Raw genomic sequence first — 23,772 nt, forward strand, 5'->3', positions numbered from 1 at the left:
AGGAACTTTGGGGAGACGCGGGCTGCTGGGAAGCCAGGGAGGGGCCCACAGTGACACGTGTGACAAGGCCCCAGTCTGGGCTTTACCCCCTCACCGCCTCTATGAAAGCCTAGAGGGACCTTGAGGTCATTGCTGTCTTATCTGTGCCTGAGGGTGGACACAGGACAGAACTGTGGCCAGAGAGCAGGGCAGGACCCCAGCAGTCCTCGCTCTGTCCCTGCTCCATGCTGCCAGTCCTGACATCATGGCTGCTCACGAAGCCTAGAGTTTTCTGTGTTTCCCCGTCCTGGATAATGCCAGCCTCATCCTTCCAGCGCTCAGGCCCAAAGCCTGCTGTCTCCTCTTGCTCTCGCACTCCACACTGAGTGCCGGGAAGGTCCTGCTGTCCCTGCCTGCAGAGCGCAGCCCGAATCTGACACCCTCTGTCACTTCCATGCACAGCTCCAAGGCCAGCCCCTCCTATAGTAGCTTCCTCGCTCCTCTCCCTTTGCTCCCCCTCCGTCTCGCTTTTTTTTTTAAATAAACTCTTTTAAAGAACAATTTTAGGTTCACATCAAAATTGAGCAGAAAGTACAGGGAGTTCCCATAGGCCCTTTGCCCTCTATCTCTTTTCAGCACAGCAATTCTGTTATAAAAGTGCCAGGTTAAAATCTTCCCATCAAAACATCAGAATGGCTCTCCTTTCTCTCAGAATAAAGCCAAAGTCCTTCCCAAGTCCCGCTGAGCTCTGCTTCCTCCCGCTCGCCTCCCCTCACCCCCACTCCCCCGCAGCCCTCCCGGCCGGCTGTGTTGCTTCTCCAACACCCAGGCATACTCCCACCTCAGGGCCGGCCCTTGAACTTGCTCTTCCCTCTGCCTGGAAATCCCTTCCTGCCGGCAGATGTCCTCATGGCTCATCCCTCCTTTCCCTCAGGAATTCATTCAGATGTCACCTTTCGAGAGGCCTTCCCTGCCCTGCTTTCGTTTCTCCAACGCACTTACCACCAGCTGGTGAGCTGGGGGTCTGACTGACTTATTGTCTTCTCACCGAGGTTCTGAGCTCCACAGCAGGGCTAGCTCTCGCTCACTGCTGTTCCCCAGCCCTTACGTGTGTTGGGCCCGTGTGAATGAGTGTTTAGAAGTGAAAGGGTGAACGGATGGCCTGCGGGCCCCGCTGCAGCCTGAGGGGGACCGCACACACGTGGTCTGACATGCCTGGCAGGAGCCTCCCTTCCTGCTGTTTTCCTCAGTGGTTCCTAGAGAAGAGTGTTGGAGGGATGGAAGTGCTCCACAGACCTGACGGATGACCTTTTCTGTCATAGGACAAGTTCATCCCCATCCTCGGTCCCCATAGACCTCAGTCGCCACAGACAGGCGGGGTTTTCCCACCGCCTCCCTCCCGTGAATGAGGTTGACTGCTGGCTCAGAGGGCCGCTCGCCACCCCTGCTTGCTGGTGGGAGGGGCGGGTGTCGCTTGGCCGAAGACGTGTGTCGTTTGGCCAGCAGCTAGTCACAGCTTGGGGAACCTTGTTTCGCAGGCCCCGGCCCAGTTTACTCAGCACTCTGCGTGTGCCAGGCCCTTAGGATGTATTCCCTCATCTGGTCATCACAGCAGCCTGGTGATGGAGCAAATGGGGCCTCGGAGAGGTTGAGTGACAGCAGGGCTCCCAGCTGGCCAGGGCAGGCTTAGGAGAGGACTCGGATCAGTTCAGTAGCTTACGTGAGGTGACCAGTACTGAGTCCACATTGAGCAGACATGATAATAATAACCTGTAAAATATGGATGCAAAGTAATACTGACCTAGCACAGACTACATGGCACACGTGACTGAATCCTCACAACAGCCCCATGAGGTGGGCACCATCATCATCCCTATTTCATCTCATGAGAAAACTGAGGCCCAAAGAGAGACATGCAAGGTGGACTTGCTGATCTCCAGGAATCCTCCCAGCAACTCGTTTCAGCTCAGTGTTTTCTGCTCTTTGTGCATTATCTCCAGGGTCATCTTCCTCAAGCCCACGGGGGTGAACGATGCTCCCACAGGCCCAGCAAGGGCCTGTCCCCCATGATGGGCACTGTCCGGCCTTACCTGGGGGCTGGGCCCAGGGCAGGTCTGGCTGTGTAGAACCCACACAGGGGACAGAATGAAGAGATGCAGACTGGGGGATGCCACATGACTCTGACTGCAACTCTTGGAGGGTTGTCCCAGAAGAAGGGGGGCCAGTGTGACCTTTGCGGCACTGGTGGGATGGGAGGATGGGAGGATGGGAGGAGAGGAGCCAAATTAAGGCTGGTTTTTGGCACAAAATGAGGAATAACTTTCTTTCCTGAGAACTGTCCAGGGGACTGAGCCCAATGGGGTTTCCTTTGGGGATAAGGCTGAGCTCAGAGGCTTCTGCAAACTTAACCAGCCCCATGGAAGTGCTGCCTGGCTTTAACAGCACCTTCGTGCCCTGTCTTAGGAAGTCCTCATCCTGAGAGCCATGTGTGCTCATTGCTTGGAGCTCTTCCTTCTGCCAGTTGTAAAGCCCCAAAGAGAACAGTCAGTCAACTCTTACCTCACTATGCCGCCCCCCCACCCCCCAACCCCGCTCCTGGAATTCCTCAGGCCAAGCTCCCGTAACTGTGCACTCTCTCTCCACAGCCCAGTTTAATGGCAACGAGAAACGACAGTCATCCCCCTCGCCTTCCCGGGACCGACGGCGCCAGCTTCGAGCTCCCGGAGGGGGCTTCAAGCCCATCAAGCATGGGAGCCCCGAGTTCTGTGGGATCCTGGGAGAAAGAGTGGATCCTGCTGTCCCCCTGGAGAAGCAAATGTAAGTGCTCAGAGGCAAAGCCCAACCTCAGCTCCCAGCTCATAGTCGCTGCTCTTCCCTTTCTTTATCTTGTTTTAAAAACTCGCAGACTGAGAAAATGTTAGTGCTCCAGGGGTCTTTCCGTCCACATCCCTGCCCTGCCTCCACGTACAGATGGGCATGTTGAGGCTCACGGAAGGTCAAGGTCACCATAAGGTCAGTGGCAGGTGCTTTCTCCGTCCACACGGTATCACCTCCCTTACTTCTGAGGACTAGTAAGAGGGACACAGTTCACTCCGCCCTCCTACATCACATGAGTTTTTGAATGGCTAAGTGTATACCAAATCCCGCCCCTACTTGTAAATTAGATGTATTTTCTAGCTTGTGATGTTGTTGCCCCACATCTGCCTGGTATTTGTGCAAGGCTTTGGCACTCTTGGTTTGGGTTTTCACAGCCCCGTTGCCTCCTCACTTCCCCTAACACTGCTGGCAAGGCCTGTTTCTGGTTTCTGTCCTCCCCTTGACCATGATGATCGTCTCCCTTCTCTGCCAGGGTTTCAGTGTGAACAGGCCCCTGATCTGCTCTGAGACCTTCAGTGGCTTCCCATCACCTGCATCAAGTCCCACCTCCCAATCCTGCCCCTCATGCTGAATTGCCCCAGACCGTTCTCCTTTTCTCAGCATTCCACATACCTGAACTAGAGTGAGGTTCTCCGGGAACATGACAAAGCAGGCCCTGGATCTTGTGCTGGTACCATCAGGTATATCACCCTCTTAACAAGCAACTGTGAGATAACTGGGTTATCATCCCCATTGCACAGGTGAGAACACTGGAACTCCAAGCGGGGCAGAGCCTTTGTAGGCTCCCAGGGTTCCAGTGCAGAGGTAGGATTTGAACTCCAGCGCTGTGACTCTCCCCTCACTCCCTCTCCTCATGCACACTCTTGCCCCCACCCTTAGCACACGCCTGGCACAGAGCAGGCACTCAGTCCAGTCCGCCAAGAGATTAGCTGACACCAAGCTGGTTCCTTATAAGATCACGAACTGTATCAGCCTCCGCCCAGGGAATTCTGGTCTCAGCACAGCCGACAGTGTATCCCTCACAGGAAATGCTGGCCCGGTGAGCAGGATGCAGGGTTTTCCGATGATGTCATGTGCTCGTGTGCCTTTTTTAAGCGTGTGCGATCCTCGGGAGGCTGCAGCCTCTGAGCCTGCTGTACTGAGCACATGGGTGCGGGGAGCGTTGTGTTCACTGTTTCTCATAGACATGCAGATTGGGCAGCAGGTTTTGCTTATGTCTGATCAAACTGTTTACTTTTTAATCAACAAACACAATATGATCCAGAGATGCCAGGAGCTGTTCAATGTGCATCCTCACCCAGGTCTGTATGGGGTCAGCAGCCCAGCTACCCTCCCCCCCACACCCCCCTTGCAGAGCTTTCGACAGGTTGGGGCCCCCAAAGACAGTTCTGCCCTCTTTCCTTTCCCGTTCCCGCCTGACAAGGCCCTTGGCCAAGTTCAGAGTCAAGGCTGGCTCTCCCTCCCCCATCATCTCTTCTTCCCAGGATTATTCTGGCCTGGGAAGGCCCTGACTCATCACCAAGAGGTGTGCTCAGGTAAAGTCCCATCTCCAGCACAGCCCAGTGACCCAGACAGAGAGGATCGCCTAATCCCTCACCTGACTGATGATGCCTCAGTGTTTAGAAGGCACAGGGGAGAGGGGAGGTGGAGGCTGACACACTGGAGGGGGGCTGTCCTCAGGGCTGTTGAGGGGCAGTCACACATCTGCTTTCCTTCCTGGGACGGTGGAAGAGTTGCTCAGCTTCTCAGGGGACACCCCTCTCCCGCACCTCCTGGAGGCAACCCACAGCCCCCTCTGTCCTGCATCATTATTACCATCAGCACATAAACATGTTCTAGTCGTGAACTTCTCTTTAAAACAAACGTCTTAAAAGTAAATAAATAAAATCTTGATCCTCTCTAGCTCCTGGCCGTGTTGGGAACATACGTTCCGTGAAGGCTGGAACTTGTTTGGGTCACCACTGTTTCCTCCCAATGTGCGGAAGGGTGCCTGGCACATCATGAGTGCTCATAAATACTGTCTGCTGAATGGACAGAGTCCCCACGGAGCTGCCAGCACTTTCTCTCTCCCTTTCGTCACCTCCCCTTCTCTCTCACCCACCACAGTCTGCTCCCCTTTCCGGCCCAGTCACCAGGTGACAGCCTCTGTCCTCCAGGGCAGCCAGCAGAGTAGCCGGCTCCCGCCTTCGCAGACACTCTGCTCCGGGTTTTTCTCCTGCCTCCCTGGCTGCTGGCTCCTCACCTCAGCCTGACCTGAAGGATGGACTGTCCCGGGCTCAGGATCTGGTGGTGATTCACCAGCGCACATCCCAGCCCACACTTCTCCCAGAACACACGACTCCCACATCCAGCTGCCTTCTTGGCATCTCCACTTGGCTGACGAATGGGCATCTCAAATTTAACGTGTTTGGATCTGGGCTCCTCATCATCTCCTAGACATGCTTCCCCCAGCTTCCCCACCTCCATAAATAGCACCACATGTAACATGTGGCTGGTTGCTCAAGCCACAAACCTGGAGTCATCTTCAGCCCTCTTTTTGCCTGGCATCAGCATCTAATGCATCAGTAAGTTCTGCAAATTATCCATCCAAAATACAGCCCCAATCTGTTCCGTCCTCCCATCTCCATGGCCACCTCCCTTCGACCACAGCAGAAGCCTCCTGACTAGTGTCCTGCTTCACTTCCCCTCTGGTCCCTCTTCAGGTAGCCTGGTTGATCTCGTAAGATCATCCAGAGCAAGTAACAATCTCAGATTGACCCTCTGAATGCCATAAGCATCTATAGGTGCAATTAAATTCAAAATGTCATTGCGCGTGAGGATGGTTCCCGTTTTGGACGCGTGGTAGTTAACTGGTTAAAACTCTCATTGCCCTCCACTACATTTAGAAGGAACTCGGACTAATTTTCTTGGCCCACAAGGCCTCTCTACCCTCATCCAGTGCCACTCCCAGGCTCACAGGGCCAGACCATCCTTGCTGCTCCGTGAGCATCCCAAGCTCATTCCCTACTTTGGGACCTTGGCCCTTGCTAGCTCCTCTACAGAAAGCATGTTTTCTTTGGCCCTTTACATGATTGGCTCCTTTTCCCAATGGAGAGTCTCAGGTCAAATGTCATCTTCTGGGAAGCCTCCTTCACTCTAAAGTACACCCCAGCCCCCACACCCCCAGTATTCCTACATAGCTCTTGTCACTATCTGAAATCCTTCCTGAATCTATTTGTTGATTCTCCTTCTCCCTGTATCAGCCCCACGAGATCAAGGATGGAGTGAGTGCTGAGTAAATACTGGATGAGCTAATGGATATTGGATGGGCTGGGTGGCGATGGTTGGACCTTAACTCCTGTGGTTCTGACCTGATGGGCCAGTTCTACTGAGTGCAGCACATCCCCAAGATGTCCTCTGCCTGGATTCTCTTTTCAGTCCCGCAGAGCCTGCTCAGGGCCAGTAGTTGGCCCCCAGCCCCCTTCAAGACCACTCAGGCCCATTCTTTCTCCTGGCCAGTGGCTTCCCCCTCAGTGCCCTTCCCTCCCACACTCTGCCTGGATCTCCTTGAGCCTCCACTGAGTCCCCGGCCTTTCTCTCCATTCGGAGCAGCTGGAGCAGCCCAGGAGGGAACCAGCAGCTTATCCTGTTTACTCCCCTGAGAGGCCCGACTGCCGCCACCTCCCTAGAGCCCGCTTGCTCCTGGCTCCGGGCAGGACGGGCAGCAGGCAGCACTGCCCTGGAGGCCACTTCCAGGCCTTCCCTGAGGACACCTGCTTCAAGTGACTGGAACCTCTTTTCCTAATAAAACAGTTTTGTCAGCTCACTGGGGGTGTGTTACACAGGTGAAATTTTCCAGGAAACAACCTTCCCAACTGTTAACTCTTGTTTCTAAAGTCGGCGCCATCCTTGTCTGTCTCTCCCAACGACAGGCCTTCCTGAAGCACACCAGAGCCTTCATGCCTCTGAAGTGTTTGATCAGTGCAGCCCCAACTTCACGTTCCCCCTCATTTCTGTGCCAGTTCAGAAAGGAAGGCGGCTCTGAGGTCTGCACACTCCCTGCTTTTTCCCTGGGCCAGTCTCCCCTCCGAGTGTCCAGCCCCAGGGCTGACCTGTGAGTGGTCATCTCCTGGGCAGTCAGTGACTCAGTCACACGCTCCTCATACCTGCTCTCCAGTCCTTGCGTTCCTGGAGCTGGTTGGGGCTCCTTTTGTTCATAATTACATCATCAGCACTGCTGGTCCTGTTCAGAGCACTGCCTTGCGAATGGCAGGAAGTGAACGGTGAAAGGCAGTGTTTCTCTAAGAGAATGTCTGTACCCGAACGCTCAGGGCTGCTGGCAGGGCACTCATGGCATGGCCAGGACCAGGAGGCAGCATCCCGCTTACACCTGGGAATTTAAAATGCAGCCTCCTGGGTAGGCAGCAGCCAGAAATATGATCGCTGGGGAAGTTCCCCAGGGCCATCTGCAAGTTCAGCCTCGTTCTGCTGATGCTCATGGCTGCCATTCATAGAAATTCATCCCATCCCAGGCTCTGCATAAGTCCTTTTATGCATCATCCCATTTAATCTTCAGCCCCAAAACAGGGGTGGAGGGATCCTAACTTGATAGAGAACCAACACTCAGCCAGGTTAAGCCGCTTGCCTCAGACCACCTGGCTGGCCAGTGACCAACCAAATGTGCCTCTGCAGCCGGAGCCTGCTCCCGCCTGGTCCAGCAGCTCTGGTTCTCTTCCTGGCCCCGTCTCTCACCACCTTCCAGATGTGTTCTGAGTATGCCCACTAACTGGCGTCTTAGGGTCTTCACTCTTCCACTGAATTTGTACCTTCAGCCTTTCCATTCTCAACTCTTCCCCGTTTGTCCTGCAGTCGGGGGCCTTAGGCCACCAGCCTCTGCACCCCTCCTTCTGATTCGGCCACTCAGCCACGTGGTGTCCGGTGATGCTGGATCCCCTCGTGCCCGGTCAATGCCAGATTCATGCGGCTGGAGCAGTGGGGTGGCCACCCTCCTGAGTGACGAGCACTGGTCATTGTCCTGCAGATGTCTCAGAGTCAACATATGTCCCTCCTGTCATCACCCGCTCTGGCTTTGGTGTCACTTGGATGGAGAAAGCCAGAAGCCTCACATTGCACACAGGGCCCCCAGACCCGACCCTGCCTCATGGCCTCCTGGACCTCATCCTGACCCCCACCCCCTCCCTTGCCTCACTCCACGCTGACCTCCTTGCTGTTTCCAAAACCCAGCAGGCACTCCCGCCTTGGCCTCTGCCTTTGCTGCCCATCCCTCTGCCAGAATGCTCTTTTCCAGCTGCTGTCCTTCGGGCTTCCTCCAGCACCTCCTTCAGGCCCACGCTGAAATAAATGTCACTCTCTCTGGAGGCTTCCGTGGCCACTGCCTAAAACAGCCGTCCCTACTGAGAGCTCCAGACCACACAGCCCTGCTCTATCTCCTCCGTAGCACCTGCACTAGATGTCAGCTTCGTGAGGGAGGTGACTGTGGGTTTGTTCACTGTCCTTTCCCCGGGATCTGGCAGGCAGCAGCAGGCACTCGGCAAATGTCTGTGAATGACTGACTGGGCATGAGAGCACAAACGCACCTGCTTTATAACAAGGAGGCCCTGGCCGTGCCAGCTGCCTTCTGAGGGGCTGAGCCTCCTCGAGGAGGAGCAGAATTCAGGGTGTCAGCTGTGGGGTCCTGTCCTAGGGTTCTGACTCTCTCCCTTCTCCCCAGATGGTATCACGGAGCCATCAGCAGAGGAGAGGCCGAGAACCTGCTGCGACTCTGCAAGGAGTGCAGCTACCTCGTCCGGAACAGCCAGACCAGCAAGCACGACTACTCCCTGTCCCTGAAGTGAGTACAGCCTCATCACCCCCAAGCCCTTCTCCGCAGCCTCCAGCGGAGCGCAGCCACTCTCGAGTCTGTGGCAAAAAGACCCTCCGGCGTCCCCCCGGGAAACTTGCCAGCACGAGTTATTTCAAGCCTGGGTTTTTCAATTTGATCTTATCCCCCTGGGATACAGAGGCGTCTTTATGTTCTGCTTCTGCCTCCCCAGAAGAGGAAGGGCCTCGTCCTAGGATTTATATTGAATAACCAGGAATCGCGTTCACATCTGCCTGAGCCAGGGACTGTGTGAAGCTCTTAGCATACCTGCTCTCTCAAACCTCACAACAACCCTCTGATAAAAAAAACAGCTTGTCCCCATTTTGCAGGTGAGGAAACTGAGGCACAGAGAGGGGACGTGGCTGGCCTAAATTGTAGGGTCAGGACTCAAGGTCAGCTTATGTTCTAGGTTGCTGTTTGGACAAGTCTGATTTTTGGTATTTTACAAAGGTTGTGAGGAACACTGGGAAGAGCTGGGAAGAATCCTGTTGGTGGTGGCACTTGTGGCTGCTTTGTAAACTATCAGGTCTTTCTGACCCACGAGGCATTGCTGTCAGGTTAGGCTGCCCCCACATAAGAAAAGAGTGTTTTGGTTGAGAGTTTCATCAGTCAACCAAAGATGGGACCCAACAGATTGTCTAAAACCCATTTTACTGATAGGAAAACAGAGGCCGAGAGAGGGGAGGTATTCCCCAAGGACACATAGAGAGTTGGTGACAGAATTAGGGTATGAAAACCCAGGCCCTCCGGGCAGGACAGCACAGCACCAGGAGCAGTGAAGTCCTCTCTGCTCCAGTTGCCGGTTTTAAGCCGCATAGTGGAGAGAGCTGCTGGGATGCAAGTCAGGAGCCCGTGTGCGGCCGGCCATGTAGACAGTACGATCAGTGCAGCCAAGCAAGGAGAGACTGGTCTGCGCTCTCTGCTCAGGCCAACCCCACCCAGTCCTCTGGGCTCTGCCCTGAGAGGGACAGTGACACCTTGCAGAGCCGCTTGGCAGGAAACGGGCACTCCTGGACGTCCCTGGAGGAGGGAAGGTGTGTGGAGACCTGGTGGGAGCCACCAGTCTTTCAAGAACCATCAGGGCAGAAGGAGCAGACGTGGTCGGGGTTCCCAGATGGGGGGTTATGGACAGCAGATTCCAGCTCAGTGAGAAGAAACGTTTTCTAAGAGTCGGAGCTGATGAGGAATTAGAGCGGCTTAGAACTGACTCCGTAGGTAGTGAGCGTCTCGTCATGGGGGTGTGCACCAGGGCTGGCCGACCACCTTGCCAGGGAGTGGAGGGGATTTCTAACCAGCTGGGAAGGTACTCAGGACAAACGGCGCCTGTGCACTTTATTGTCCACCCTCAGACCCGGCAGCTTAAAGAAGCAGGTCAGTGACGCAGCTGAGGAAAATTCGATAAGCTACACAGCAACGGGGCTGGGAGGCTGGGCTGGAGGCAGCCAGAGACAGAGAGAGGGCGGTCAGCGGAGTAGCAGGGGACTGGTACACACCACTGGCCATGCTGACAAGGCCAGGCGTCCTCAACTTCTCACCACTCCATGCAGCCCCCCTCCCTCCCTTGCTGTTGTGGTAACCTAGCAACCCAGATGCCCATGCGTGAGGTTCCCAGATCTCCATGGTCCTGTCTCCAGGTGAATTGTGCTCTTCTGGGGTAGGAAGCCAGTAGCCTCAGAGGTGGGACTTCCTGGTCACCACCCTTCCTGCCAACCCAGGCAGCCTGCCCACCCCCTGAGCTTCCTCAGCACAGCAGCCATCACACTGGCAGCTCTGAGTTCCTCCAGGAATCTCATTCCTCCTCGTATCCCATTGTCTGGGGCCTGGTCAGAGGGGACTTCTCAAGAGGACTGATTGAATGTACCAGAGAGGAGGGGATGGCGTGCCCCATGCCAGGCCCAGCTATTCCTCCATGAAAGCCAAATAGTAGGACCACTCTCGAGGAATGGACAGCACCTTGATCTGTCCTCACAGTAACAAGCTTGTAGTCCAGGGGCTAGGCTGGGTGCAAGGAGAAAGCAGGGGACAGGCTGTCCCACTCCCTGGTCTTGTGGGCTTGGCAATCACGTCACTTTTCTGAGCCTCAGCATCCTCATCCGTGCCTAGGGTGGAGGGGGTAGCATGTTCTCACAGACAGAAAGATCTATAGCCCAACCAGCGCCATGTAAACATTACTTACATTATTCCCACCTGCCCTGCTTTCCCAGGTCAGCCCTGTATCTTCTTTGAAGGCCATTCTTAAGAGCTACAGAAGGGACCCATTGTCCAACATCCTGGACAGGAGTCCTGTCCTGCCACTTACTGCTCACCATGTGACCTTGGCGAGTTCCTTCTCTCTGGGGCTCAGCATCCTCATCTGCCCAGAGCAGGACAGACTGATGGTTGCTGAGGACGCCTTCACCTCTGATGTTAAGGTGTCTCTTGACTCCCCAGATCTCCTCTGTGTGTGGGCTCAGCCACTCTTTGTCCTTGGAGTGTTCTAGCTGCACCTCCCCGGCTAGAACACTCTGCTTGCTGTCAAACCCACAAACACTGGAGGAGGAGGAGGGTTTAGTTTTGCATGTTTGTCTAAAGCCATTAGATCCCAAAGGCCAGAGAAGGGTCAGCTTAGTCAGTTTCCCTTGAGGGAGTCCAAAATTGGGGAGGTGAGCTAGGCCATCCCATGGCTGGGCAGGGCAGCTGGCTAAGGGAAAGTGGGCGTGCTTCCCAAAGTAGCCCCATTCCTGATGACCAGTGTGTTTGCCAACCATCAAGTGACACCTGGTATTAATCAACCAGACCATCAGTGGAACTGGGACTGAACATCCTGGCTGCCTGGGGCAAGTGCCAGCTTTGCCAGGCCCCCCATGAGGTGTGAGGGCTCTCAGGTTCCCGAGGCCTGGCTGGCAGGGGCAGGGTGGGAGTGGCATTCCATGCACGGTGTTGTCAGGAGTGTGGTGCAAATTGACATTGGAATCCCAGCTATGTTTTCTTATAAACCTTAGTTCCTGACGTGAGAGTGTTGTAGGGTGAGGAGGACTTGGGGGAGTCTGGCCTCAGGACAGAGCCCTCCACCCTTTCCGTCCTTCTCTCAGCAGATGGTTATGAGAACCTTCTGTACCAGGCACTGGGCAAGGCCACAGAGTGAGCGCCCAGGTGAGGACAGCCTGGCCAGGCTGCAGCGCTCACCGTGCGGCCCATTCATCCCCGGCCATGTTGCACACACATCTGCACGGAGGGCCTTGCAGGGATGGGGATAGCAGTCCCTGCCACAGAGGGTCAGGAGAAGCTACAGGGGGGAGGTGCGTTCACACCTTAAAGAGAGGGTAGGTATTCCCCAGGCTGGTGGGACCCCAGGTGAGGGGACAGCCAGGCAAAGCCCAGGAGGTGCAGAAGAGTCTTGCAAGGACCCGTGCCTCTCAGAGAAGCTGAGACCCAGTTCTTAGCGACGGGGCCACTGAAGTGCAGGCACTGGTCCTGAGCTTAAACCCCACTTCCACCTGACACCCTACCTCCCTGCACCTTATATTCCTGTGGTTTTGCTCTGGATGGTCCCACAGGGTGGCTAGGGCAAAGTTCACATCCTCTGCCTCATCGTAGGTAGAGGCAGCCGAATGACCTTGCCAAGGCTGGAGTGGAGGCAGCGGACTGCCACCCCCTCCTAAGCATTCCTGATACCAGGTTAGAAGGTCATCAGATGTCAAACCTAGAAGTGACCTGAGACACCCACCTAGTCCAGTCCCTTTGCTCCTGGGAGGGGAGACTGAGACCCATAGTGGACTCACGATTGACCTACGGCTCCCCAGCTGGCAGTTGACACACTGACAATTAGAGATGGTGACTGCTTCTCACTGTGGGGACTAGACAGAGACCTGTGCAGGCCCAAGCTGCCCTCCACCTACCCCTCCACCAAAAACTCCTGCATCTGTAACAATACAAGATGGCACCTGAAACGCCCACCCATCGCCTCTCAGGTCTCTCAATGGCAGACACCCCCAACTCTGAAGCAATCTTACCAAGATCCTACCTCGTGGTTTTTTAGCATTGCACTATCCCCTCCCCCTGAAGAACTCTCCCTCTTCCCCATCTGCAGCCTGGCCTGGCTGAGCTCAGACCCTTAGGCTCCCGCTCAGGCACCAGCAGCCACTTTGGCCCTGGCATTAACCACTGACCCCCTGTGTACACTCACTGCAGCCTCTGGAAGCAAAGGATTGGGCCTTTAGATATTGGCACACAAACATCACACTCTACGCAGCTTCCTGCCTGGGAAGGCAGGCAGTAGGGGAAAGAGATGAAAAGTCTTGAAAAATCTCATTAAAAGAGTTCTTCAGGCATTTTGGACTATGAATGGCTTTTTGCAACTTCTAGTTCCATGAGTTTTTGCAAAGGAATCTGGAGAAGATGAGGGAAACAGAACTTCAAAGCTGGAGGGCTTGCAGCTGGGGGGCCGGGAGCAGGGTGAGTGCCAGGGCCTCCCTCCCTGTGTGCAGGCGGCCTCTGCCTGCATGGGGCCCGGGCCTGGGAGACAGAGCCACACTTCTTAGGCCTCCTTGCCCGGTCGCACCTCTCTTTAGGCAGTGAGAGACCCACCCCCAGCTGGGGAAATGACCCCTCGGAGCCCTCAACAAAGGGCCATCAGCTTTCAAGTCCCCAAGACTGAGTGCACAGCATCCTTGCGATTGTGGTCCAGTGCTAACCTCAGGAGAGGCTTCTGGGGTCTGGCCTGTTTCCATGAGGGTGCAACTCGGGTTTGACCATTCAGGAACCTTCCTCCACACTCCCCCTCCCCCTCCCCCAGCTCTGCCCCATTCAGTGTCACTTACCTCCTGGGCTCCAGCCCTACAGGAGCTCATAGCCAGAGGGGAGGATATTTACACCTGTAACTCACAGACAGACTTACAGAGGTTTGACTTAAGGCTTTCTGATTTTACGATCCTGTGAAAGTGACACACATTCAGGAGAAACCGTACTTCAGATTGTGAGTTTTGATCTTTTCTCAGGCCAGCGATGCCATACGATAGATACTCTGGTGGCGCTGGACAGCGGCAGCGAGCCACAGCTGCTAGTCAGGCTCACAGTCGGAGCGTCAAGCACCCATACTCACAGTGCAGTGTTAAGTGCATCTTCAACTTAACATACTTCCAACTTGCTATGGGTTATCAGGACATAACTTCATCGTAAGTCGAGGAGTAGCGTGTTTAGGGCTACCCAAGGCAGTAGGTGCTCGGGGCCAGGACAGGGGAGGACCAGAGGAAGGGAGAAGGATGAGCAGGGCTTAGGCCTGGGACAGGGCAGAGAGGGCAGCCCGGGCAGAGGGAATGGCACAGGCTGGGAAGTGCGGATCTTGGGCAAGAACAACAAATAGCACTTGGTGGATACGGTCCTAGGTCCTAGTCACCAGGCTGAGGAAATGGGGCTCTAGCCTGTAGGGCAGGGGCATCCTGAAGGTTTTGAGCAGGGTGTAGTCATGTCCTCAGAGCTGTATTCTAGAACCTTCAGTGACCCAAGGTGCACCGTGAGTACTGTCAAGGAAGGGACACTGCTTCTGCCCCCGCGTGCCCACAAATATGCCAAGAGGCTGGGAGGTGGGCAGGCATTCCCAGGGGAGATCCAGGGCAGCCCTTTCCAGGATGTTAAGGGGAAAACATGGGCTCTGCAGTCAGAGATACCGGGTTTGAATCCTGGCTCCATCTTTTACCTGCTGTGTGATGTTAGGCAAGTGACTTTACTTCCCCGATCATCTCCTGGAAAACTGTAGGTCACTTTCATCACGCCGTTGTAAGACGTATAGTCGGTCCTCCGTATCTGCAGGTTCCACGTCCATGGATTCAAACGTCCATGGATTCAAGCAACCACAGATAGAAAATATTTTGGGGAAAATGTTACATTGTTGCCGACTTTTACTGTGTAGTCAGGCCTAAGATGGTGTCTGTACTGAACATGTAGACTTTCTTTTCTTGTCATTATTCCCTAAATAATACGGTATAACAACTATTTACATAGCACTACATTGTATTAGGTATTATGAGTAATCTAGAGATTATTTAAAGTATGTGGGAAGATGTGGGTAGTTTCTATGCAAATACTACACCATTGTATATAAGGGTGCATCCTCGGATTTTGGTATCGTAGGGGAATCCTGGAACCAGGTATGCCTCGCCCTGGGCCCACAGTAAGTGCTCCGTATATGCTGGTCTCTGCTTCTCCCAATTTTCCCAGAGCCTTTAGAAATTACTGTGGAGGCAGCAGAGTGGACAGAGCACTGGGCCGGGGTCAAGAGCCCGGAGGGCAGGGGGGGCAACGGGGGTGCGTCCAAGCTGTGTCTGCACCTGGATGAGGGCGAGTATATTCTCCCTGTGCCCATAGAACGAGTCTGGGTTCAATCAGCACATCTGCTTCCAGGTTAAGGGCTCCACAGTTAGGGTGCGGTGCCTTTCCCCTGGGTCCCAAGGAGCTGAGAAGGCCCCGTCTATTCTCCAAGTAGGGGAGGAGGAGTGGGCAATTTATCCAACTTCATTAAGGACGCCGGCTGGTTCTTGCTCGGAGCTGCGGGTTTGTAGTGACTGCTGGGCAGTCAGTCTCTACCCAGCAGATGCTTCATGGGCTCCAGGGGGGGTGGTGGGTGTAGCTGGGACCCGTGGCACTGAGGGCTGCAGGCAGGAGGTACATTCCTGGTAGAGCTGTTTTTCTTTCTCTCCCCTCATTGATTTATATAGTAAAGGAGAGAGTTTTCAAACAGTAGGCACGTCTGGGTCTGGGCAGGCGGGCGAGTGATTAATCTTAGTTTGTTGCTGTTGACAGCCAGGAGCAAGAAATAATAAAGGTTTACAGGGTGGAGAGGGGAGGGGTTGCGGAGAGAAGCTCACCTTTTCCCCACTCCTACCCCCAAGAGTAAGGCTTCAAGGAAGGCAGGGGTGTGCAGCCAGGGCACTGCCTAGCTCTGAGGAGAGGGGCCCTGGGCTCCTCGCCGACTGGCCCCCTGACCCTCGGACTCTGTGCCTCTCTGAGCTGCCAGGTGGGTGTGAGGGCTGGAGGAGGGGGAATGCACCTTTCACCACCCTGACTGAGAACTGACTACTAGAAGGGCTTAAAGGGCAATTTCATCTCCACACTGGCATGGTTTATTTTGCTTTGCATGACTACCTCAAAGTCTATCTTAATTTACCAGGTGGGTGTGAGGGCTGGAGGAGGGGGCATGCCGAAGAAGTAGAGAGGGTGGCTCAGGTAGACGAGCACAGGGGTAGTTGACTTCGACTCCAGGCAGACAGTAGTAGCAGGAGGTGGTGGGAGGCTTGAGGGTGGGAGTGCTCGGCCCTGCATGTGATGGGGGAGAGGGGCTTTGACAATCTGTCCTGCCACCAGCACCCTCCTCTTCCCCCGTCCCAGGCTGGAGGCAGCTCTGCAGCAGAAGACACGGGCTCTGAATCGGTCTGGCTTGGGTTCTTGAACCCTAGCTCTGTCACTTACTAGCAGGGTGGCAAAGGGACTTAACATTTCTGAGCCTCCGTTTCTCATCAAATGGGTTTTACAGGTGTGCCAGTGAAGAGGCAGTGTATGTGAAGTGCTTAGCCCGTGCCTGGCATGCAGTCAGTGCTCAGTGAGTGGTGGCTCACTGTCTTTGTTAGAGACGTTGGAGAGCCACAGGTTGAGGAGAGAGCTCTGTATGATCCAGAGCCTTGCAGATGGCCTGGGTCTGACCTAGAAGTCTGTCCAGCCCACATCCTCTCCCCTCTGTGGTGGTGGGAGTTTAGAGTTTATACAGGCTGCAACTCGAGAAAATCCTGCATCACTATAACTGAGACTTTGAGTCACACAGAGCTAGACTCAAATCCAGGCCTCTCTCTTCCTGGCTGTGTGACCTTGAACAAGTCACTTAACCTCTCTGATCTCCTGGTTCCTCATGAGAAGCTGGAAAGGATGACCACCTCAACAGGCATTCCTTTTTGTCCTCACTGTCCTGCTGCCCCTCTAGCTCTTCCTCCATGAATTCAGACATGAGTTGAAGACGCATTCTCACCAGAACTTGATCTGGTCTGCTGCTTAGCTTATGGGGAAGCTCTTTGAGGCAAGCCCATGTAGCTATGTACATTAAGTACACTGAATAGAAATATTGGGATTTAGGGGACAGAAAGACACCTTTTAGGTCACCTAGCCCTGTGCCCGGTGCACGTGGAGGAACTGCGGCCCCAGAAGGGGGAGAAGCTTACCACCTCGTGGCTGCCCGGCCAGGCCCTGTTTCTGGCAGCATTTGAGCCAGCCTGCGACGGGGCAGGGTCCACATCTCTGCTGTCCTGCCTGGAGGGTTTCACATCCTTTGAGGGCTGGAGGAAGAAAAATGAACTTTCTGTTCAATTAGTGTGTGACGTGTTTTCTCCTTCTAAAGCAGCAGTTTTGCCAAAACCGGTTTGGCTCAGTGGATGGAGCGTCGGCCTGCGGACTGAAAGGTCCCAGGTTCGATTCCGGTCAAGGGCATGTACCTGGGTTGCGGGCACATCCCCAGTGGGAGATGTGCAGGAGGCAGCTAATCGATGTCTCTCTCTCATCGATGTTTCTAACTCTCTATCTCTCTCCCTTCCTCTCTGTAAAAAATCAATAAAATATATTAAAAAAATAAATAAAAATAAAGCAGCAGTTTTCAACCTGTGGGTCGCGACCCCTTTGGGGGGCGAACGACCCTTTCACAGGGGTCGCCTAAGACCATCGGAAAACACATATATAATTACATACTGTTTTGTGATTAATCACTATGCTTTCATTATGTTCAATTTGTAACAATGAAATTGGGGGTCACCACAACGTGAGGAACTGTATTAAAGGGTCATGGCATTAGGAAGCTTGAGAACCACTCTTTTAAAGGAATTGATGGAAATGCTGAAATCAGGAGCTGCTGCTGTAGGCAAGACAGGCTGCTCACACACTCTTTGCAGGGGACTAAACAGAAACCGTGAACTTCAGAACGTGTGAGGTCCTGCCTTGCAGGATGAAAGGATGCGCCATCGAGAGACACAGTGAGGAATAATAGATGACGTGTCCCTGTACTCAGAGTTACTGAGAAATCATTCCTGCCAGTAGTGCAACATTTTCAAGGACGCCGCCCTCACCATTGACACGGCGCCTCTCCTGGACTCTGCACCTGGTGTTTTGGTGATTCTGGGGGGGTCAGGGGAGGACCCAGGTTCAAATCCTGACTCCACCTCTGACTGGCTCCTGAGCTGCAGACCAGGCACGGGCCTTCCTTCCTGAGGGGAGGATTTAGAGGGAATGCCCCGTTGTAGTTACAATTTTCAGAGCCATGGGGGCCTCGGTTCGGGCTGCTCAGATGCTGTAGTGAGATGGCTTACCGCGGGCGCCTGACATGGCTGTTGTGCTTATAAAGAGCCAGCTTTCCCGCTGTAATAGGATGTGGTGAGAGGAGTAGGGATCACACCGTCACAGCGAGTGAGTGCAGAGCTGGGATTTTAACGCAGCCCAGTGCCCTCCTTCTGTCCTCTGGAGCCCTCCCCCGACCCCCAGCAGAAACACCCCGCCTTCCTCCCGTCAGGGCCCCAGCAGATATCTGGATAGAGGCCCCAGGACCGAAGCCAGGTGTGCTGAGCAGGACCTGGCACAAGCCCACTGACGGGCATTTCTCTGGCACCTGTCTCAGGGCAGTGGTGACAGGTAGAAGGCCAAAGACCCCCCAGGCCCTTCCCTCTGCTTGTTGGAGTTGAGAATGTTGGGGCTCTCTCGGCCTGGCTCTGAAGTGACTGTTGGGATGAGTGGCCCAACTGCGGGAATCACCTTCTTCCCTGGGTCCCACCCTCAAGCGGCAGAAGCTGGGAGCATCGCGGGTCTGGTGGCAGAGAGAGGGGCAGGGACGGTGGTGGCCTGCACAGCTGGTCGGGTGGAGGTTTTCAGGAGGCCCATCTGACCATGGATGTGTCTAGAAGGCGGGTCAGGAGGGAAGAACTGGTTGCGAGGGGGGTGTCCCAGTTCCTCGAAGGGCCAGGGCCGTGGGAGTAGAAAGGAGAACGTGTCGTGGTAGAACTGACAAGGGTGAGAAAGCAAGGATTTGAGGACCCTTCCAGATTTCTGAACACGGATGAGTGGTGGTGTCGCCACCTGCAACCTGGATGGTCAGTTCTGAAAAGATCCAGAAAAACATGATCCCTTAACTTAGCTGCCCTCTTTCTACCACTGCCCCTAACCCAGGGGCAAGAGCTGCCCGCACTCTCACTGGCAGCCCATCTCCAGAGCATCCCCAGCCTGGGAGTGCCAAACGTGCCTGCTGGTGGACTGGGGTCTCCCCCTTTGTCCCAGCCAGGCATTCAGTGTTGACTTTTGCTCCCCAGACAGCGCCCTGGTCCCTTCCAGTGGCTGAGCCACCCCGATTACATTTCCAGCTGGTTTTTAATTCTCTCCTATCAGCCGCATGAGTCTGCCTGTGTAGCTCGCCCGCCAGGAACAGCATTCCAGCTGCCCTTCCGTCGCCAGGAAACCTCTCATGCCCTGGGACAGCTTCCTTTCTGAGGCGCTGGGTGGTCTCCAAATGAGAAAAACATTTCTTTCCAATCACATTCCTAACATCTTGCTAATATGACTTATTTAATAATGTTTTTGCAAAAGCCATCTGGGAATGGCTTGATTGGGGACTTGGGGAGAGCATGTGGGGTGCTGCAGGGACAGGGACAGGGACAGGCCATGGCGACAGACGCAGACCTTGTGTCTGCATTGGTGAAGGGCAGCCACGTGGAGATGGATGCGGCCACGTGGAGACAGACGAGAGCCTGAGTCCCACTGCTTCCACCATCTGTGAGGGTCACCGGCCAGTAGCTTCATGTCTCTGCGCCTCGCAGCCCTCAGGCTCAGGGACACAGTGGAAGTGAAAGTTCTTTGTAAACCAGAAGAGGTTTAGGAATGCAGGTGGGGTTATTTGCAGAGCTGTGTGCTTACCCCAAGAAAGCGCCTGTGGTCTTATCTTGCTTAGTTAGAGCTAGGTAAACAGCTCAGAGCCCCCAGAGGAAACAGGCTCAGCCCCCACCCATAGGCATTGGCGGAGCTCCCAACAACAGCTTCATCTAGCAGAATCCCAAGATGCAGGGTCACTGTTCCCCTTCGGGCCCTGACAGCCAGAAGAAGCGTGTTGAACCATCAAGGTCCAGACCCTGGCTCTCAGGTGGACCAACGGGCACAGGAGGGAAGAGGCCCTTCCCAGCGTCCCGCGGCGAGCTGCTGGCGGAGCCCAGGGGTCTTGACTCTCATCCTGGGGTTATTACCCTTCCGAGCCGCATAGCCCTGTGTAGTTTCTTGTCCCTTTTTACCCATAATCATTCTTGCTATTTGAGGCAGATTTAGAAAATTGGATGTCGGATTTTATAGCTCTTGTCTTTGTTCCCACAGTTCAGATGCTAAAGCTATAAAAACGTTTCGCTGTGTGTGTGACCCTCGCACTCCTGCACACCCTTCAGCTTGGCTGCGGCAGGGACACTCGGCCCTGGCTCCTAGCGCCTCACACCTGCCCACTGAGCAGCCACCACCCTCCTTCCAGCCATGGGTGCTTTCTGCCACTTTTAATGATTTTTTTAAAAAAGATTTCTTTGCCCAAGAGGAATATCAGAAACAATTGGGTTGGCAAAGCTGGCTTATTAGAAATGCTTTAATTAGAACCTTTTTCCCCCTGCTGTTTTCCTTTTGAAAACCCACATGCTGCTCACAGCTCTAGGCGGCTTGGGGACCAGCCTGCCACATTCTTAGCCCAGACTTTCAGGGCAGGGCTGACGAACAAGTCAGCAGTGTGGCTATTACTGCTGCGTTCCTATCACATACTAGGCCTTCAACCAAGTGGGAAGACAGATGAAGGCACATCAGATGCTTCTAGTCTGGGTAGGGGGAGATGCAGGTAGGTGAGTGCTGTGATGGAGAGAGGCGTGGCAGAGAATAAGTGAGGGAGGAAGCAAGTAAGTCAGACCAGGGGCATCTTAGAAGGCCCCCTGGAGGAGGTGGCATTTGAGCAGGGCCTTGGAGAACAGTAGGAATTTAGGGGAAAGTAATAGCAAGGTAGGGTGGTTACATTTGGGATTCGAGGAAGAGGTTTCTGCAGTATCCCCTCTCCCTGGGGTCCCAACTTGAGTTTTTAATTGTCTGCTCCACTTAAGCCCTCCGTTGGCCCAGGTGACCAATAATATTGTGGACAGAGAGACGTGCCTCGTAAACTCTGAAGTCCCAGACAGCTCTCTCCTGCTCCCCACAGCATCCCCACTTTGTCCTCAAGGAAAAGGGCTGAGAGGCAGAGGGGCTTACCTTGGTCTTGCTTGCACTCTGCAGCCCCAGTCCTCTTCCTGTCCACCATTTCCTCCCACCGCCCGACGTGCCATGATTTCCACCTGACACTGAAGGTGTGCACCCCCCAGCTGAACATAGCCTCCCGGGAAACACACGTTTGCATGGTGCCAGGTGGGCTCTTTGCAGTCCCCGGTACCTGGTGTTAGACATTGATTTGAACAGGCTTCTGCAGTGTGTCTCCTCTTAGGCGGGTAGAATTATGCCAGTGGTAATGCTTAAAAACTCAGAGCAGCATCTGAGGTCTGACACAGATGATGGTAAAACCATGAGATAGCATGCTCTGGGCACACCCAGATTTCCAGATCAGCCTCCAAACATTAGCATGATCCTACTTTGAGTTCAGGTTTTCAGGCTAGAAAAATACTTTTCCTGTCTTGAATTGTTCGAGCCTTAACCAAAGGAAAATCTTCCATGAAGAATCTAGGGTTGGCTGTTGGACTGTGGTGAGAGCTGCGCTTTCAAAAAGCAATCAGTTCTGATAGTAACTTTTGGGGACTCAATTACTTGCAGCCACGCTGGAAAAGAAACCACTATAATTAATGTGGTCAAACCCTGGCCAGATAATAAAATGAAAGCTTTGTTGTGTATCAAGACAGAAACCAATTTCATTAGGGAGCAAAGAGCCAGAGATTTAATTTTGAGAGAATTCTCCACCCCGTGGACAGAGATTGTCAAGAAGCTGCCGGAATGAATGCCCAACATGAGACAGGCGCCCTCCAGAACCCAGATTACTAAGGGCTGACCGTGACCTTTCAGAATTGCATCTGCAAACCTCGTGAGTGAGGCAAGGCCAGTGGGCTTTGCTCCTTAATGTTCTCGGGCTGGTGCCCCTTTGGTTTTGGTCAAGAGGTGAGTTGTCCTTACCCAACGACACTTGCCTCTCAGTCGGGGCCTGTTCTTTGGGACTCGGGGAGGAGGTAGAAGAGAGAGGTGGACTCAGGAGGTCAGTGGACACCAGAAAGGAGTTGCATGAAGATGTTGGGTGTCCACATTGATGGCGGAGTCATATCCAGACAGGGGTGCTGGCTAAGAGGAACAGACCTGCAGGACGCTCTCCTCAGTGTATGCGAGATAGTGGGCAGTGGGCGCGGCCAGCGTGGGAAGGGGCAGGAGAGTCTACCCTGTGAGGACAGTTGGAGAAAGAGAAGCAGGGCAGGTCTGCCCCCTCTTCATCTTCCAGTTTCTAAGGGGCCTCCCCAGGGCAGAAGGGGCACCTGTGGCCTTCAGGGCCCCGAGCTGGGGGCAGGGCTACCATCACTAAGCTGCGTGGGTCACACATCAGCTCAGATCCTGGGAGGACTTGCTCACGCAGAGACGCCCAGGTTGGAAGGGTCGTGTGGTGGAGAAGACGCTCCCCAGCACTGGAGTAAGCAACGGAAGCTGGATGCGAAATGTTGCGCATATTACAAAGGCGTTTCCATCATCAGAGAATCAGGCGGTGGTTCTCAAATGTGAATGTCCATCAGCATCTCTTGGAGAGCATATTCAAAGCAGATTCTGGTTCCAAATGGGCCTGGGAGCCACTGGCTTGACAAGGCCCCGGGGCCTGATGTGAGCATCTGGGGCACATGTGGAGAGGCTATTTTTGAGTGACCTGCACTCCTTTCCAACCCTGGGACACTGGGGTGTCTGTAAGGAAGGTGAGTCCTTCTGTTTAACATCTGAGTAGTCGGTAATGCCTTCCTCATCCTGTGGCGTGAGCATCTCCTAAGTGCCAAGCTTCATCGGTGGTCATCTACCCCTGTCCCTTCCTTGTATAGAGGAGGACACTGAGGCCCAAGAGGACAGGAGCCAGGGCTGGGGCTAGGTCCCCAGTGTCCAGTTCAGAGCTCTTTTTGCTTGCTTCCAATAGACTTTAGAGAACATTGTAAACTGCTCCCCATTTCACAGATGAAGAAACTGAGGTCCAGGCCCCCAGGGCTGTTGGGAGGTTTTCCACTGAGAACCACTGTCAGTCATGTGATCAGCCAGGGTGTCTGGGTGGCTGACAGGGAGGAGAGCAATGTCCTCGGGTTAGATGCAGGGTGCTGAGCAGGTAGATCTGTTGTAAGTTGCAGTTTGTAAAGGTCCCTCTGGATTTCCCTTCTTTACCTTTTTTTTTTTTTTAAGTAAAACTGCTTTGCGGGTGAGCCCCCTTCTTTGCTGTGCTAATGAATGCCCTGGGTCAGTTAGCAGGGAAGCCCCCGCTAGGACAGGAGCCTGCAGGAGGGTGGTAAGGGTACACATCGTGCTTTAAGGATGAGAATGGTAATTGGGGATTGCAGCTTCCTCCCCCTCCCTGCACACCCACCCTCTTCCCCGCTCTCCACTTGTCACACCCACTGGTAGTGCCCCAGAGTCCCCTTCAGCTGGTGGCACAGCGGTGAGGCGGGGGAGGGGGCATTCCGACTCCTGATTCTCTGGGGAATGAGAGCAAACCCCACCTCCTGGACCACAGTGTCACCTGTAAAATGGGGACAGGGAACCAGTGGTCTCAAAAGTCCACTTAGTATCTTGTCTCCCTCAGAAATGTTGACTATATTGAGCAATACACACAGTAGCCTCTTAATAAATGCCATGGACGACCGTCTATGACCAGGATATTTAAACAAAAAAACCTCTTTCCTCCTCAATTCTGTGTGTTCATGTGGACCCCCTTGTGGAACAGTGGAACAGTGTGCTCTCAAGTGTCTGCAATACTGCTTGATGGTAGGGGAAATTGATAGTAAGTAAACACCCTGCCCATTGTTCCCAGCGACAGAGATGGGGCCGGACCCCAG

General features: G+C 54.2%; 1 protein-coding gene across 1 annotated transcript in view; it reads left to right on the forward strand.

Annotated features, from left to right (window-relative positions):
* SHB (Src homology 2 domain containing adaptor protein B) overlaps positions 1 to 23,772 on the forward strand; it is a gene marked incomplete at its 5' end in the record, with an annotated part of 124,614 nt that overhangs the window by 91,092 nt on the left and 9,750 nt on the right. Inside the window, 2 exons of the mRNA XM_006758610.2 lie at positions 2,625 to 2,796; positions 8,567 to 8,686. Coding sequence (XP_006758673.1) covers positions 2,625 to 2,796; positions 8,567 to 8,686 — 292 coding nt within the window. The remainder of the gene's footprint in view (positions 1 to 2,624; positions 2,797 to 8,566; positions 8,687 to 23,772) is intronic.

This window comes from Myotis davidii, unplaced genomic scaffold (assembly GCF_000327345.1).
Source record: "Myotis davidii unplaced genomic scaffold, ASM32734v1 scaffold534, whole genome shotgun sequence".
NCBI lineage: Eukaryota > Metazoa > Chordata > Mammalia > Chiroptera > Vespertilionidae > Myotis > Myotis davidii.